General features: G+C 45.0%; 1 protein-coding gene across 4 annotated transcripts in view; it reads left to right on the forward strand.

The window, feature by feature from the left end:
- LOC146008704 (ABC-type organic anion transporter ABCA8-like) overlaps positions 1-17,582 on the forward strand; it is a 230,709-nt gene that overhangs the window by 65,517 nt on the left and 147,610 nt on the right. For all 4 annotated transcript variants that reach the window (XM_083148276.1, XM_083148275.1, XM_083148277.1 and 1 more), the window contains exons 2-4: positions 7,991-8,095; positions 10,136-10,325; positions 14,391-14,546. In XM_083148276.1, the coding sequence (XP_083004402.1) occupies positions 7,991-8,095; positions 10,136-10,325; positions 14,391-14,546 (451 nt within the window). The remainder of the gene's footprint in view (positions 1-7,990; positions 8,096-10,135; positions 10,326-14,390; positions 14,547-17,582) is intronic.

A 17,582-nucleotide genomic window follows, 5' to 3' on the forward strand; every position in this document is an offset into this window, starting at 1 on the left:
TACTACTTTACTGTATCAGTCTTGAAATTGTGCTGCTGGGATTATAGCACTGACAAGAACATGATCTGCAATGCTCCTGTCCACGAACTATATTTCCTGTAGGCTCTCCACGCTTCCAGTACATCACCTTCTTACCGCTCATTTCTAGGCCACTCCAACCTCATTCTATATAACTACTTTGAACAACTTTACACAGAAATATGGCTCCTCGATCCGGTCCCATACCAGTCCTCACTGTCATGTCTCACCCCGTCTCACCTTCCACACCTCTCACACGCACCCACAACCCACACATCCTAATTCCTATCTCACCTGTCCCCTCCCCTCCTTTCTCCTGTGCTCTCTGAAATGCTAGATCAATCTGCAACAAGCTCCTGACTATCCACAACCTCTTTATCTCCCACTTTTTTAACCTTCTCGCCATCACTGAAACCTGGCTCTCCGCCTCTGACACTACCTCCCCTGCTGCCCTATCTTATGGAGGCCTCTCCTTCACACACTCGGTCAGACCTGATGGCCGCCAGGGTGGAGGAGTGGGCATCCTCCTCTCCCGCAACTGCACCTTCCGTGTCATTCCACCTGAGCCCTCCCTCACATTCTCCACCTTTGAGGTACACACTATTTGCGTCTTCTACCCCATTCACCTCCTTGTGGCTGTAATCTACCGCCCCCCTGGCCCCTGCTCCCCTTTCCTTCATAACTTTGCTGCGTGGCTTCCACACTTTCTTGCCTCTGACCTCCCCTCTATCATCCTCTGTGACTTTAACATCCCAATTGACATCAATAATGCTGCCTCCTCTAATCTTCTTGACCTTACCACCTCCTTTGAACTTTCTCAATGGACCTCCACCCCCACTCATAATCTTGGACACTCCCTTGACCTAGTCTTCATCCACCATTGTAATCTCTCTGATTTCTCAAATTCTTCCTTCCCACTCTCTGACCACAATCTGCTCTCTTTCACCCTCTCATCCTCCCCTCTCCCCTCATTGCCCAGACCCAGAGTCACCAGACGTAACCTCGGGTCTCTTGACCCTACTGTCCTGTCTTTCCTGGAGACTTTCCTCTCTCCTCTTTCAACCATGACCTGCCCCAACCAGGCTGCCTCTTTCCATTACTCTTCTCTCACCTCTGTAGCCCCCCTCCACACTATTATTTATTTATTTTATTTATTAACAGTTTCTTATATAGCGCATACATATTCCGCAGCGCTTTACAGAGTATAGTTATTAGCAAAAACACATAACAAATTACAGTACAAGACAGTTTAGGACATGTACATGGTTAATATGGATAGTTGCATCAGGGGACAGGACACTGAAGCAATCATCAGGGTGGCAGAGGTTTATATATTCTAAGAAAGGCACATGAGGAGAGAGGGCCCTGCTCGTGAGAGCTTACATTCTAAAAAGGGAGGGTTAGACAGACAGGGGTGACACAGAAGGGAAAGAGGTGAGCATAAACAGTAGGTTAGGATGAGAGATGGTCGGGTTTTATGCAGGAGGGTGGGAAGAGGTCAGCTTAGTCCTTGATATTTTAAGTCTGAAAAAGAGCTGGGTCATCCAAGAGTAGACAGCAGAGAGACAGTTGGAGATATGAGTGAGGATAGAGGGAGAGCGGTCAGGAAAGGAGCGGTAGATTTCAGTGTTATCAGCATAGATGTGATAGTGGAAGTCGAGTGAGCAAATAAGCTCACCCAGAGAGGACGTATAGAGATAGAGAAGAAGAGGGCCAAGAATAAAATTTTGGGGGACACCTAAAATCAATGGAAGAGCAGGACAGGTGAAGTCATTAGAGGTACAGCTGGGCATTTTCAAAACTGACAGTGCAAATACAATTATTAACAGTGATAGTAAAAGTTGTTTGCAGATGTAAAAATGATGATGTTATGGTTGAATCACCAGATTAAGTAGCCAGGAGTAGTATGTCGTGAGAATAAATTGAACTCACTCAAAGCAGTCTTTGGTTTTCTCAGTTGGTATTTCTGTCCTTCTGTTTCACTTCAGTGTAACGCCAGTATAACGCGACAGTTATATTTAAATTATGCCGCACTTTAAAAATGATGCACTTCAAAACTATTATGCACACAGCTAAACCATGCACACAGCCTATGTAATGATCTTTAAATGCATCTGCACTCATTAATTGGACTTTCCCCACCCAATCCCAACCCCCCTACTACAATGAATGGTAATAAAAGGGGCTTACATAAACATCCATGCATTCCAAGATAGCATGTGTCATTAAGAGTTATAAGATATTCCTCCCTTCACATAGGCAACAGAGATTTGCTTTTGAACTTGCAAAATTAAGTTTGTCAAAAACACATTTCTGATATCTAAAGCAGTGTGCAGAATGATCAATTACCAAAGCATTTAAATACATTCAGCACCTGAGGTGTAATCATCTGCAGCCCAGCCAGACCAATTATGTAGAATGCTGGTTACCTATGACAATATCAAATCAATCTAGGACAGAGAGTAGAATCATCTGCAGCCCAGCCAGACCAAGTATGTAGAATGCTGGTTACCTATGACAATATCAAATCAATCTAGGACAGAGGGTAGAATCATCTGCAGCCCAGCCAGACCAAGTATGTAGAATGCTGGTTACCTTGATGAAAAGAGATGAGAAGAGAAGTCAGTTCATTCAGGATAAGCTGAATGCCAGTATAACGCGACAGTTATATTTAAATTATGCCGCACTTTAAAAATGATGCACTTCAAAACTATTATGCACACAGCTAAAACACAGCCTATTCGGCCACAGCCCTCCAATGCTCAAAACCCCAACCCTGGCACACAGGGGCGTAACTACTTCCTTCTGGGCCCCATAGCAAAATTTTTAAAGGGCCCCCCGCCACAGGAGAAGAGGGTGACTGGTGTGTGGGGGGGAGGGAGAGAGAGATTATATGGAAGGGTGTAAAGGGGTGGTTGTAGCAGAAGAGAGGGAGAAAAAAAAGGAGAGACATGGTGGGGAGGGAGTAAATGAGAGGAGGTGGAGAGAGACAGAGCGAGAGAGAGAGAGACAGAGCGAGAGAGAGAGAGACAGAGCGAGAGAGACATACAGAGAGAGAGAGACATACAGAGAGAGACATACATACAGAGAGAGAGAGACATACAGAGAGAGACATACAGAGAGAGACATACATGGGGAGACAGACAGACAGAGAGAGAGAGAGACATACAGAGACAGAGAGAGACACACAGAGAGACATACAGAGAGAGACAGAGAGAGAGACACAGAGAGAGAGAGAGAGAGACATACAGAGAGAGAGAGAGACATACAGAGAGAGAGACAGACAGACAGACAAAGAGAGAGACAGACAGAGAGAGAGACAGAGAGACATACAGAGACAGAGAGACAGACAGAGACAGACAGACACAGAGAGAGAGACAGACAGACACAGAGAGAGACATACAGAGAGAGAGACAAAGAGACATACAGAGACAGACAGAGAGAGACAGACAGAGAGAGACAGACAGAGACAGACAGACAGACAGAGAGACATTCAGAGAGAGAGAGAGAGAGGACATACAGAGTGAGACAGACAGAGAGAGAGACAGACAGAGAGAGGGACGGAGAGAGAGAGAGAGACGGAGAGAGAGAGAGAGAGAGAGAGAGAGAGAGAGCAGGGAAGAAAATGAGGAGGGGGCACCTGCATCACTTTTTTTCTTCTTCTATTCACATCCTCTCCCCTCCGACCCACAGTTCAGGCTGCCCTGTTCCTCCCTCCCTCCCCCTCTTACCAGTACAATTGATGCTGTCAGCTCCGTGTCTCCTGTTTTCCAGGGCCTGGGTGTCCCACACAGAGGGAGCAGGCAAGCATCACAGCTTGTTTCACGCTGGGGCTGGTCACTAGATAGTGACGTCAGTCCCCGGCAGCATCAAAGCAGGGAGAGGGGGGAAGGCTGATACAGCCGGACCACCACCTTCCCTTCATTATGTAGCAGCGCATCGTCGCTAGCGGGGGGGAGTGGGCAGAGACGGCACCACCGACACTGCCAAGCGAGCATAAGGAAAAAGGGTGCAGGGGATGCCTGCTGTGCTATGGGGCCCCCCAAGGGCCCGGGCCCCATAGCAGCTGCATCCCCTGCACCCTCCATAGTTACGCCTCTGGAGGAAATCTCACTCTCTGGCAGTCTTCCTCCATTTCAAGATTATTCTCTCCTTCTACAGCGCTGCTCTCTCCTCTGTCAAACAATCTCTTTTCAAATCTCTCATCTCTTCTCATTCCTCCAATCCCTGCCGTCTATTTGAAACCTTCAACACTCTACTTCGCCCTGCACCACCCCTCCCCCCTTCATCCCTCACTGCCACTGACTTTGCGTCCTTCTTCCTATCTAAAATTTAGATAATCTGACATGATATCTCCTCCCATACCCCCTCTGCTGCCCACCCACCCCAATCATCCTCCCCTCCCAACTACCCCACTCTGTCATCCTTCTGCCCTACTACAGCTGAGGAGGTCCGCTCCCTCATCTCATCCTCTCCCCCCTCTACCTGTCCCTTGGACCCTCTCCCCTCCCATCTCCTCAGTTTCCTCTCCCCCACTGGCTGCTCCCAACTTGCTCACCTCTTTAACCTATCTCTTTCTACTGGCACCTTTCCCTCACCCTTCAAACATGCTCTGGTCTCACCTATTCTTAAAAAAACAAACCTGGACCCTTTATCTCCCACAAGCTACCGCCCTATCTCTCTTCTCCCATTTGCCTCTAAAATACTAGAACGTCTGGTTTACAGGTGTCTCATCAGCTACCTGTCTGACCACTCCATCCTTGATCCCCTTCAATCTGGCTTTCGCCCACTTCACTCCACTGAGACTGCCCTAATGAAAGTCACCAATGACCTGCTGTCAGCCAAATCCAAGGGTCACTTCTCCCTGCTTATCCTTTTGGATCTATCTGCTGCCTTTGACACTGTGGATCACCCTCTCCTCCTCCACACACTCCAAAACATTGGCCTCTCTGGCATGGTCTTCAACTGGTTTTCCTCTTACCTCTCCAACCGTTCCTTCTCAGTCTCTGCCTCTGGCTCCACCTCACCACCTTCCATCCTTCCTGTTGGGGTTCCTCAGGGTTCCGTCCTTGGCCCCCTTCTGTTCTCCCTGTACACCTCCTCTCTGGGTGCACTTAATAACTCCTTTGGCTTCCAATATCACCTCTATGCTGATGTCACCCAAATCTACCTCTCCTCTCCTGATCTGTCCCCCACTGTTTTCTCTCTGGTTTCCAACTGCCTCTCTGCCATCTCCTCCTGGATGTCTGAGCAATTTCTGAAGCTGAATATGGACAAAACCTAACTTAATTTCTTTCCCCCACCAAGAGCTATGCCCCCTACTAATATCTCTATCACTGTTAACAACACCATCATATCACCCGTTCCCCAACTCTGCTGCCTGGGTGTCACTCTCGACTCCTCCCTCTACTTTGCACCCCACATCCAAGCCCTGGCCCATTCTTGCCGGTTCCAGTTACGCAACATTGCTCGCATCAGGCCCTTTCTCTCACAGAGTGCAACTAAGCTGATCATCCACTCACTGGTCACCTCACGTCTTGACTACTGTAAAGCTCTCCTCACCGGCCTCGCTTGATCCCAACTGGCTCCTCTCCAATCTGTCCTCAGCGCTGCAGCCAGGCTTATCTTCTCCCACCGCTCTAATTCTGCCACTCCCCTTCAACGATATCTGCACTGGCTCCCATTCCCCTACAGCATCCTCTTCAAACACCTCACACTCACATACATGGCCATCTCTAATTCCATTGCTCCATATATCTCTAACCTCATCTCCATTCATACACCCTCCCGCCCTCTACGGTCGGCTGACGACTGTCGTCTCTCCTCCACCCTGATCACTGCTTCCCATGCTTCAGTGGAACACACTCCCTCGCTCCATTAGACTCTCCCCGACCTTGCAAAGCTTCAAACGGGCACTGAAAACTCACCTATTCATCAAAGCATTCTCCGACCCCTTGCCTGTTTACATCTGGCTATCTAGCTACCACCCACTTGCTTGCACCTCTTGTAATCTGTCTGTCTCCCCTTCCTACTAGATTGTAAGATCCTCCGAGCAGGGCCTTCTTCCCACCTGTTGTCAAAGCCGCTTCTCTTCACATTTCACTCACAGCTCTCTTATACTCAAACACTCAGTGATCATCTTCGTCTGCATACTCCTCTCCATCATTGGCCTCAAGCCTCTAGTTGTATGTTGATTGAGTCCTCACTACTTATATTTAAGCTGTAATGTGTACAGGGCCGTCTTTCCCATTGGGCACGATGGGCAGTTGCCCGGGGGCCCTAGGGGCCCCCGGCCCAGCCCAATGGGAAAGATGGTGGCCGGGGTCCGGGAATCCGCTCACCCTCGCTGGGGGATCCGGGCAGGGGGATCAGGGCAGTGGCGGTAGCTAGAAGCCTGATTCGGCGAAGCTCTATTTGCCGGCGGGGCGGGAAGCGCTGTTGCATTTGAATAGACTGGCCGGACCCTGATTGGCTGAATTCAGAAAATCAGCATCCGGCCAGTCTTTGAAAAGGCAACAGCGCTTCCCACCCCGCCGCCAAATAGCGCTTCACCTCCTAGCTAGCAGTAAATTTAATTTCGGGGGTCCGTGTGCCGGGGTTCTGATCACCCTCACTGGGTGATCTGGCAGGGGGATCAGGGCATCGGTGGCGGTAGCTAGGAGCCCGAAGCGGCGAAGCGCTATTTGCCGGCAGGGGGGGGCGAGAAGCGCTGCTGCATTTTAAATGACTGGCTGAATGCTGATTGGCTGAATTCAGCCAATCAGCATCCGGCCAGTCTTTTCAAATTCAACAGCGTTTCCCGCCCCCGCCGACAAATAGTGCTTCGCCGCTTCGGGCTCCTAGCTACCGCCACCGCCGCCCTGATCCCCTTCCCCAGCGAGGATGGTCGGATCCCCGCCACCCGGCCACCATCTTTCCCATTAGCGCTATTTGCCGGTGGGGCGGGAAGCGCTGCTGCATTTGAAAAGACTGGCCGAACGCTGATTGGCTGAATTCAGCCAATCAGCGTCTGGCCAGTCTTTTCAAATGCAACAGCGCTTCCCGCCCCGCCAGTTAATAGCGCTTTGCCATTCAGGGCAGGCTCCTAGCTACCGCCGCTGCCCTGATCCCGCAGCCCGGATCCCCCAGCGAAGATGATCGGATCCCCGGCCGCCGGAAGCTGACTGGCTGCCGCACGGAGCCAGAGAGGTGAGGGTTGGGGTGGTGACTGTGGGCTCCTGGGCAAACTAATTTGGGGGGGGGGGGTCCAGTGAACTAGGTTGCCCAGGGGCCCTTCCTAATGTTAAGATGGCCCTGAATGTGTATTGAACTGTGGCGCTCTTTATTTGTACTCTATTTTTGTTATTTATTCAATGTTATGCCAAGTTCTGTCTCCCTGTATTGTTCCTTTGTACGGCGCCGCAAAACACTTGTGGCGCCTTATAAATAAAATTGTAATAATAATAATAACGTACCAACCTGTGCCTCACATGTTGAAGATCTGTGGTGTCAGAGGAGTCATTTGCACACACGATCAAAAACCTACAATGAGGGGCAAATTTACTGAAATATCTCTACTGCATCCTAAAAAATGAACCTGATTGGTTTATATGGACAACATAACCCCTTTTCAGTTTAAGGAGCTTCAGTAAATTTACTCCGAGTGTGTATGTTATCAGCCCAAACGTTGAATCTAGCACATAATACTGTATTCAGAAACACAAAATAACCCATGGAGGGGGAAAAAAAGTTGTTTCAACATTTTTATTCAGCAGACCAAAGTTTAGATTAGAGAGCAAATTAAGGTTTTTTATAAATATAAGATGCAAAAATAAATGGAGACAGAAGAAGAATAGAGGTTTTGGATCCCGCAAGTAGCCGGTGAAAGGCTGCACAAATCTCTACCAGAAATAACAGTGCCTCGCTCACCAGCACTGACAGAATGTTTGTTCTAAATGATCATCTTCTGATCTTGGTCTCTCTTATGTTTCAGATGACAGAGGGTACGGTAAGCGAGACCAGTCTCTTCCAGCAGACCCTCGCTCTGCTGTGGAAAAATCTCATACACAAGTGGAGAAGGAAATGGCACAGTGCCCTGGCAAGTATCCAAATGTACCAACCACAAAGCGCCAGATTCTGTGTCGCAATATCATATGTTTGTGACCGTGCCCTGGTTTCAAAATCCACTGGGAAAAGTCAGCAAATGACACTACTGAAACAGTATGTTACATATGATTATTCCATAGAGGGTATTTAGTGCCTCTTTGTGGTGATATGAGTTTCTTTTTTATTAGTTATAGTAATCATGGGAGAAAAATACGTAACATTCACAAAACAATGGGGCACATTTATTCCTGCTAGCACAGGTCTGAATTCGGCCCCTCCGTCGATACTGGGGGTCCGCGCATGCGCATTTTCTCCAATGTGCATATGCAGGCCCCGGCTTCGAGCGACTTTGTCAAATTTTTCCAAAGCCGAGGTGCTCCCAGTCTGACTGACAGGCAGGGGGCGTCCTAGGGTGGACCCTCGGCATTTTGTGGGCGTGCCCACAAAAACGATGGGCGGCTCCTAGTGAACGCAGGTGTTCCCCTGCCTGCTCAGGGAGGGCGCATGATGTCAGCATCCAACCCTATTTTGCGACCATGCAAGCAGCTGCCGAGTGACTCCTGGGTCATGTGGTGACTGCGAGCGCTGGCCAGAGGAGAAATCCTTTGATGGTAAGTAACCATTGAAGGATTTCTCCTCTGTGTGGGTGCTAGCGAATGGATGTGTACCCGTACACATCTATTAGCAGCCATACACATGGGTTTGTAAGGCAGAGGTGTATGCATTCAGCTTGGCAGCATTAACCTGCTCGCTGGGCTCTGAAAACACGCAGCCCTGTGAGCAGGTCTGAATCTGGCCCAATATCATAAAGTGGCAGGTGACCAATTCTTAGATTCCCTTTGACACTGGCCGAAAGCAGTTATGTTAACACGCTAGTTCACCAACTATTTGTACTTGTTTGCGTGTATAACAGGCTTGCTACCTTGCACATGAATAGTTGACAAGCAAATCTAGGTTTGAGCTGTTAGTTATACACTTAAAGGAATAAATAAACTTTAATATTAGTTGAATAGGAATTTACTAAGATCGAATTGGTACAAATGCACCCGTTCATAAGAATCCACATTTGCGCCCACAAAATGAACATTACCCACCACAGAAAAAAACTCTCTCCCAAATAGTAAAAAAAAATAACACATTATCCCCACGATAATAAAACACATTATCCCCCATGAAAAAAAAACACATTAAGGACCCCACAAAAAAAAAAACAACAACATTAATCCCAGGGAAGAAAAATGGACAGGAGCACAAAAAAACCCACCAGAACCGCCAGGCTTGATTGGCCTGGGTACATAGCTCCCAACTGTCCTGATTTTGCAGGACAATCCTGTTTTTTTGTCTTCTATTCAATGAAGCAGAGGAGCTGGGGGCATGGCCAGCAGCTTACACAGTGCTGGCCAAGCCCCCATAGTGATGAAAAATGTGGGCGTGTCTTGCGGCCACATCCCCTCTGGAATAGGCCATGCTCCCCTTTCAGGCCCCTGCGGGGCTCTGGTACCCAGTCATTCAGATCCTCGATGTTTAAAATTTGGGAGGTATAAAGGTATGGACAGCAAATTATATGAATGGTCCTTGAGCTGGCCTTACTACTAAAACATGTGCCTCTTTAACTGCTAATGCCATAGGCCAATGTCCTTTTGGAGTTCCACCACAGAAATTATTTGTTCCGACTTGGAAAACATATGTAACATTGTATCTTGGCCCAGGTTCTCTCTCTGAGTCACCTGCAGTAGGGGTCCATTGGAGATTCAATCCTGAATAATTGAGAGAGCACTGTAATTACAATGTATGGGATATGGACATATCAGTTTCAAGGATATTCTATAATTAAAATGGAAACCTTTGCTACAGTTGGTTTTTGTTCTCGCTCTCTTTCTTTCTCTTTCTCTCTATCATAAATTGTCATACTGCCATATAATGGTCAATATAATAAAGTTTAAAATTGAAGAAAATTTCTATAGTACTGTACTCTTTTTAACATTTATTATCACATGTTGTGATATGTCAGTGTCTGTGTTGTTTTGCTCAGGAGTGGCTGCAAAATTTGGCGTTTGTGTTCCTGATGTTCACTGTTAGCGCTATAGGACAAATTCCCCACGACAACATAATCATACCTGGAAAGCACCTTGGGCAATTGGATGCATTTAATCATAAAGACATTACAATTGGATACACTCCCATAACTTCCACTACTAAGGACATCATGCAAAGACTAAAAGGTAATTTAGATGACAATTAGGTTTATATTGTTTTGCTGAAATAATTGAAGTAAAAACGTAGAACATTGCAAATATTCAAAGAGGCTGAGAGACGACGGGCTAAGTGTTCTAGCCCTATTTGTTAGCACAGTCATTTAAAGAAAAAATGTAATAATTATATAGCCGCTCATGTGTTATATAAACATTCATGTGAATATACTCAATAACAGCCCATCTCATACAGACAATGATAACAATTAGGATGGGGCTGGGAGTAGTCAGATAGTCAATATTCAAAAGTGGAGTCATTAGACAGCACCCCCAACAGAACTGTATTTACAGTCATAGAAATATGGGATCATATGAATAACTCTTAGATAATTGTATGCATGTACAGAAGTCTAGTGCTATATATATATATATGCAAGGTAGACTTGAAATAATCAAGCCCAGATTGCTGGGCAATTGTCCATGAAATTTAGAACGGACCTATGGTAGTTTATCTGATTACAATTTGTATCTTGACTGAGATCTTGTAGATTAAGAGTTAAGTTTTGCTTTTTTGCTTGACTTGATGTAACTTTGGATGTACAGTAACTCTTTAATTTAAGAGATGTCATTTTCTGATGAACAAATATCAGGGATACTGTAGGTTGCAGATGGTACCCACAACTTGAGAAGACTTTCTTCAGTTGAAGAATGAGTTCCTTGTTGCCATATTGCAGAAAGTTTTAGTAGATTTAAAGATACTCTTTCAAATTGTGATTCAGGGTGACATTCTATGGAATGCGATTTTGTTTTTGTTTGCAAATTTTTCTCAAAAAAACGGCTAATTCGCATTTTTCCTTGAATTCGCATATTTAATATGATGCGAAAATGTCCCTAAATCGCATATGTTTTGCGATAAATCATGCGTACTTCGGGTTGGCGTGGATAGTGGAATTAACAAGGTCGACAGCTGTTACGTCGACTAGTGTCATTGTGAACAGGTTTAATAGTGTACCCCTAGACCCTACTAAATTTAGACGCTTTACCGTCTAAATTTAGATGCCCCCATCTTAGTGGTTTGCAGGGAGTCTGGATTTAGACGTCTAAATCTAGACTTCTAAATTGCCGGAGGAGTCTAAATTGCCGGGTTGTCAGCGGTGCGCAGGACTGCCTATTTCACTGTGGAACTACAAGTACCACAGTGACCTGTCAGCGCTGGGTGCACTGCTGCTGCCCAGCGCTATACTGATAACGTAGCTTACATAAGGAAAGCAGCCACGCGCTGCGCTGAGAACAGCTAGAGCGGCACGCGCACAGTTAAGCAGAGCCTCTGGCAGACTGCCAAGTTTCAAAGTTTCACTGTGCGCACGGTGGCACTGTGAAACTACACAAGTACCATTTTTTTACCATTTTTTTTTTTTAAAATACAAACCCAAAATCGCATATACGCTCAAATGCGCACATTTTCATGGCTAAAAATCGCACATTTTCATGCCGAAAATTCGCCCATTATCGCACTCAATCGCACTTTTTAGCCTCTAATGCGCATCCCATTAAATATGCAAATTATGACTAAAAAATGCGAATTCAGAAAGTGCGAATTGCGGCGATGTGGAGTGCGATAAATATATGCGCTTTTCTCGCATTCCATAGAATGTCACCCACAGGCACTCCATTTGGCAATTATTTTGGATTGAAAATCAGATGAAAGATCCAATCTAACATTTAGTCATTTAGTAACTTTCAGAAATATTTCCAGAATTTCAAGTTAATTTGAGGTCCCCTATTGGATACAATGGTTTGTGGTTAACCATTCAACTTATAATACAAAAAGCAGAATTGTCACACCATGTGGTGCGTGTACATATGGTTGGGAATACAGATTGTAAGCTCCATTGGGGCAGGGACTAATGTGAATGTTCAAATACCCTCTCTGTAAAGCGCTGCAGAATATGTGCGCTATATAAATAACTGGTAATAAATAAATAAACTTTTTTATTACTTCTGGCCTATACAGTCTATTTGACAGATATATTGTAGTTTCTTTACTTTTGTTGCAGGTTCTGTATTAAGAATTTCATTTTGTTTCCCATTATTAATTAATTAATTTACAGTTTCTTATATAGCGTAGCATATTCTGTTGTGCTTTACAATTGGTTCAATATGTGTGACAAAAGGAGCAGTACCAAAGCATTTTCCATTGGGACATCCTCTGTGACATGGTTTACTTGTTCTAAATGTAAATCTAAATGACCAGTTTGGCAGTTTGGGACCATTGGTCTGTGTTAACCTGGCTATACACCTAAAGATTTGTTGTCGAATCTGGCTGTTGGAACACAAATCTAAAGCTCTGAAATGGCATATACTGTACCAAGTCACTAAGGATGACTTAGGACAGTGAGCAATTCTAATCATGAAATGCAAGAAAAACCTCAAATAAAAACATTAATCTTTGCCCTTGTGGATGGGCTTTTACACATATGCCCCTCCTTTTTTCCAACTAATTTAATACATAATCTTTTGATACATACTACATGCTTAGCTTGGCGTTATGCCTGATCGAAAATGAAGGCATTATCAGTCATCACCTTATTTCTTCCTATAGGCCACAATTTCTTCCTATAGGCCACAAATTACATCTGGCTTTCTAACGCATGATTTTAAAACATGGAGTCTTCTTGGGCTTCTATACATTTAACAATTATTAGCCCTGCCTTATATGACTATTTATTCCCACAACACTTTACAAGAGAAGTATCCCCAACTTCAGATCCCTTTATTTGTTTCTTTTCAAATACGCATTTATGTCACCGCTCTGTTATCATAAATTCCTACTTTGACTGAGGGTTTTAAATTGGTGGTTGTTGTTTTAGACTGATGCGCTGTTTTGTAGCTTTACCATGGTGTTTTTCTGTTATCTATGCCTATATACGATGTGTACTTTGTTTATACACAAGAAAGACTGGGATTGCCTACGTTTCCCACACTGCCCATGATGACTATTCTCAAGTCTTTTGTTAAATTAAATAAAAATAAAAATACATTTCAGCATCATAAACGAAGATGAATGATAAATTCTTGTGTCATACAGGTTGAGTATCCCTTATCCAAACATCCGTTATCCAAATTATTTCGAACACCAGTCTCCAAAATGTACTTTTACTTTGATAGCTTGGCATTCAAATTCAGTTTCTGAGATTGTACACAAACTTTGTTTAATTTTTTTAAAACCTTGTTTCGTGCACAAATAAAATATATTTGTGTGTATTTCATGTGTTTGATGTGTTTGTACAACATAAATGCAAGATACCTCAAGATACATCATTGAAGTATAAAAATATTCTGAAATACGGAATAATGCTTATCCAAAATTCTTCTGGTCCCAAGCATTTTGGATAAGGGATACTCAACCTGTACTTATTTTACCCCTGCATTGGGATTTGTTATTGGTGCTTCCTCAGACACCAATTGTTTAAATTGTAAACAGACAGAGGATAAATTAGATGTGGTTCTATGAGTAGGTACAGGTACCGTACAAGCCAATCATTGGTGAAAACTGCAGCTGCAGTGCTGCCAATGGATTTCCTCTGATGCGCTAACTTTGATGACTTTTCTAAAACAGAGTAAGTTTTATTTGTCCCACATGGACTGGCTGGAAATGTCTATTAATAAGTAGAGGGAGCAGAAAAATATTTTTCTATATGTCTCCCATACATTTATACTCTAGTCTAAACACCCCCCCCCCCAGATATGGCAGCATCCATCAATACCCCTTTTAATATGTCCAACCTGTGCAATACTCATTGACTTCATATGCTTAATCTATGTTACTTTTTTCAACTTGTTTTTATTTGCTGTAATGGCTTCCCTATAATGTTCCTGTATTATGAGAAATAATTATCTCTTTCATTGAGCCATTCCACTGACTGTCTGTATAGATGTATTGTAATTTGCAATAAAATATTGTAAAAAGAAACTTTGCCACTTGTATGGGGTTAATAATGAGGGCAATTGGAGGACCATTTGCACCAGTGAAACCTTTAAAGCCTTATGTCTAGCTAAGAGATCTACTGTATAAAAACTTTCTTTTACTTGCAGGAATGACGATTCAAGAATACCAACGTGAAGATGATTTACTGAGAGATGTGCAAAATCACACAGCAGTTGCTGTGGTATTTTATGATCATTTCAAGTATCATATCCAATACCACATCCAGGATATAGCAAGTCCAAATGACTACCTTGCAAACCCTGGTAAATACCATGCCATAAATAATTCTAGAAGTAACAAAATAAACACCATGTGATATATTCTATGTTCAGATCATGTGTATCAGTTTTCCCAGAACAATCCCTTATTTAAATCCTCATACAATATATTAATCTCACAGTGCTTGTTTTCCCATTATTATTCATAAACAGATCAAAGCAACAAATTATGCAATCATACAATAGCCAAGGTACGCTGTTGCTCAGACACCATGCTATACCTCCCAACTTTAGTGCTGAGCCAGGTGGGACTCCCGAACCACTGGTAAGGAGGGGGATGGCCCTGTGATAATTGCTGCAACTGCAAGCCATCCCCCATTTTCATCATGGTGGAGGTATTCCTGATGCTCTGTAATGTTTCGAGAGAATGCCATGTGCTGTCTCTATCTGGCAAGACCTTTTGACCTTGTGTGCCATCGTGTTTCTCGGTACTTGTTTCCTAGCACGGCGCCCACTAAGCTATTTGCTTAGTGGGGTATTCTGCTTAGTGAAATCGCATTGCATTGCATTGGCCATTTTAGGGCCATGCGATGTGCGATGCGATTTTCCTATGTAATATATAATATATTCTGCCCCGGGCCATCGCATCGCATCTGTCGCAAAATCGCATGCGATCGCATGTGATTTCATAGGGTGTGTGATGCCATGTCATTAGGTATACAATAATATGATTGTATGTCCCAAAAATAGGTTTAACGCCGCCCCCCCCCCTACTATCCACGCCACCCCGAAGCGTGGCAAGCGCTTTTAATACTTTTCCATCCACATGGACTCCAGTTGGGAACAGTAAAGTGTTCTGAGAACAGCTGTACTGGAGAGGCTGTAGCGGGGGACACGGTAGACTAATTTGGATTCCATGTGATGATATCTACAAACTGACACCAAAAAAACCCATGAAAAACGCATGTGATTTTATAGGGTGTGCAATGCCATGACATTAGGTATACAATAAATTGTATGTCCCAAAAATAACGCACCCCCACTATCCATGCCACCCCGAAGCGTGGCGAGCGCAGCGAGCCCCGCGAGGGGTGGCGGAACGCGTCCTACGACTTTTTCATTTCCCCACTATCCACTTTGGCGTGGAGTTGATTTTATATAGTGTGGCGAGCGCAGCGATCCACCGAGCCCCGCGAGGGGACGCGGAACACATGTAAAGTAATCCGCAACGCTCGACACGCTTCGGGCTCGGTGGCTCGCTGAGCTCGCCACACTATATAAAATCAACTCCCCGCCAATGTGGATAGTGGGGTAATGAAAAAGTCGGAGGATGTGTTGCTTCGGGTGGCGTGGATAGTGGGGGGGGGGGGGGGGGGTGCATTACATCTATTTTTGGGACATACAATCATATTATTGTATACCTAATGTCATGGCATCGCACACCCTATAAAATCACATTCGATCGCATGCGATTTTGCGGAACATGCGATGCAATGCAATATCATGGTGTACAATGAGAAAAAAAATACATGAAAAAATCGCATCGCACCGCATTGCATGCCGCTATAATGGCCCATGCGATGCGATTTCCCTACGGGGCCGTACGTAGAAAATGTGGGTGCTGTGCTAGGAAACAAGTACCTGTTTCTCTACCAAGCATCAGCACCGTACTGAAGGGGCGTTCTTCTTAGAGTCTTAACAGGGGCATGGTGGTGTTACAGTGACCCTGCTATTTCCTCTGCACCACCACCTTGCTACCAATACTTGTATGTGAGCCAATCTGTGCATACTCCATTGCCATCACTGTATATACAAACACAAGTGTGTGCTTCCCGGGTGGATCTGGTAATATAAGTGCACTGTGTACCAGTATTATACATACCTGCTGCGTTAACCCTATACATGTGTTCTATCTGGTTAATAAACCAGTTATCTATCATGTGGATTGACCCCCACTTCACGCCTCTGCCTCCTATACAATCTATATGGCCTGCCAATAAGTAATTCATATGGACTCTTGTCTTGAAGAAGTGTAATCCTCAGATGTGTGTGGTTAGTTGAATCCTACACACCAGGGATGAAATAAGTGCATATGGGGCCTGTGTGCAGTTAAGTTATGGGCCCCCTCCTCTCTAGTCAGTGACACAAGCAAGAAGACTCTGGTACTGTTACAGAGTCTTCTGCGCATGTGCAGGTTTTCAGGAAATGGAGGAGTGGCAATTTATATCAGTCATTTGGGCAGCACTGCTGTTGCTGACATTGATTGAACTATGGTGCAGTACGGGTTTAATGGTTAGCATTACTGCCTCACAGCACTGAGGTCATGGGTTTGATTCCCACAGTGTGTGGTGTGGGCATCCCTGAGTACTCCGGAAATACCCTGAAGGATCAAAACATTCTATTTACTCTGACAGCCACTACCACAAATGGCTGGTTCTCCTAATCCTGACACCCACATTGACTGGAATACCATGTTGCTGGCCATTGCTCTGGAGTTTCTACCACATTCTGCCTTTCCTGGATTTAATCATTAACTTTTATTATCAGAATGTCTACTATTCAATCACTATATTGGAAGTCCCTCAGCTTTTAAGGTCCTCCTAAGGTACAGCCCCAAATGGCAGAAAACATAGGGCCTTATTCTGGTTGGAGCGGCCGGGCCGTACGCGTACGTCCCGGTGTTTTTCATGATCTGCGCATGCGTAAATTCGCTAATGCGCAGGCGCGAACACTCAACAACGCTTACGGACGGGTCTCTACGTGCGAAAAAACCTGTACGCGAGAGTACGGGTATTGGGGGCGGCATAGGGGCGTGTTGAGGGGAGCGGCCGAAATAATGATGGAAAATGGGCGTAAATATGGGCGTACACGGGGGTGTGCACCAAAAATGAGCGGTGCTACTACCGCACGATCGCCTAAAGCACCGTTCATTTCGGACACCAAACAGGCGGCCGCTAACCGCCAGCTCAGACCACCCCTACAGATACCGCATGCCAGCGTGCGCCTGAGTTTGCTAATTAACGCTGATTACTACTCAAACACATACACCTGAATGTAATAAGCAATGCTGCAGTCTATTAC

This window comes from Crinia signifera, chromosome 6 (assembly GCF_055691185.1).
Source record: "Crinia signifera chromosome 6, ASM5569118v1, whole genome shotgun sequence".
NCBI lineage: Eukaryota > Metazoa > Chordata > Amphibia > Anura > Myobatrachidae > Crinia > Crinia signifera.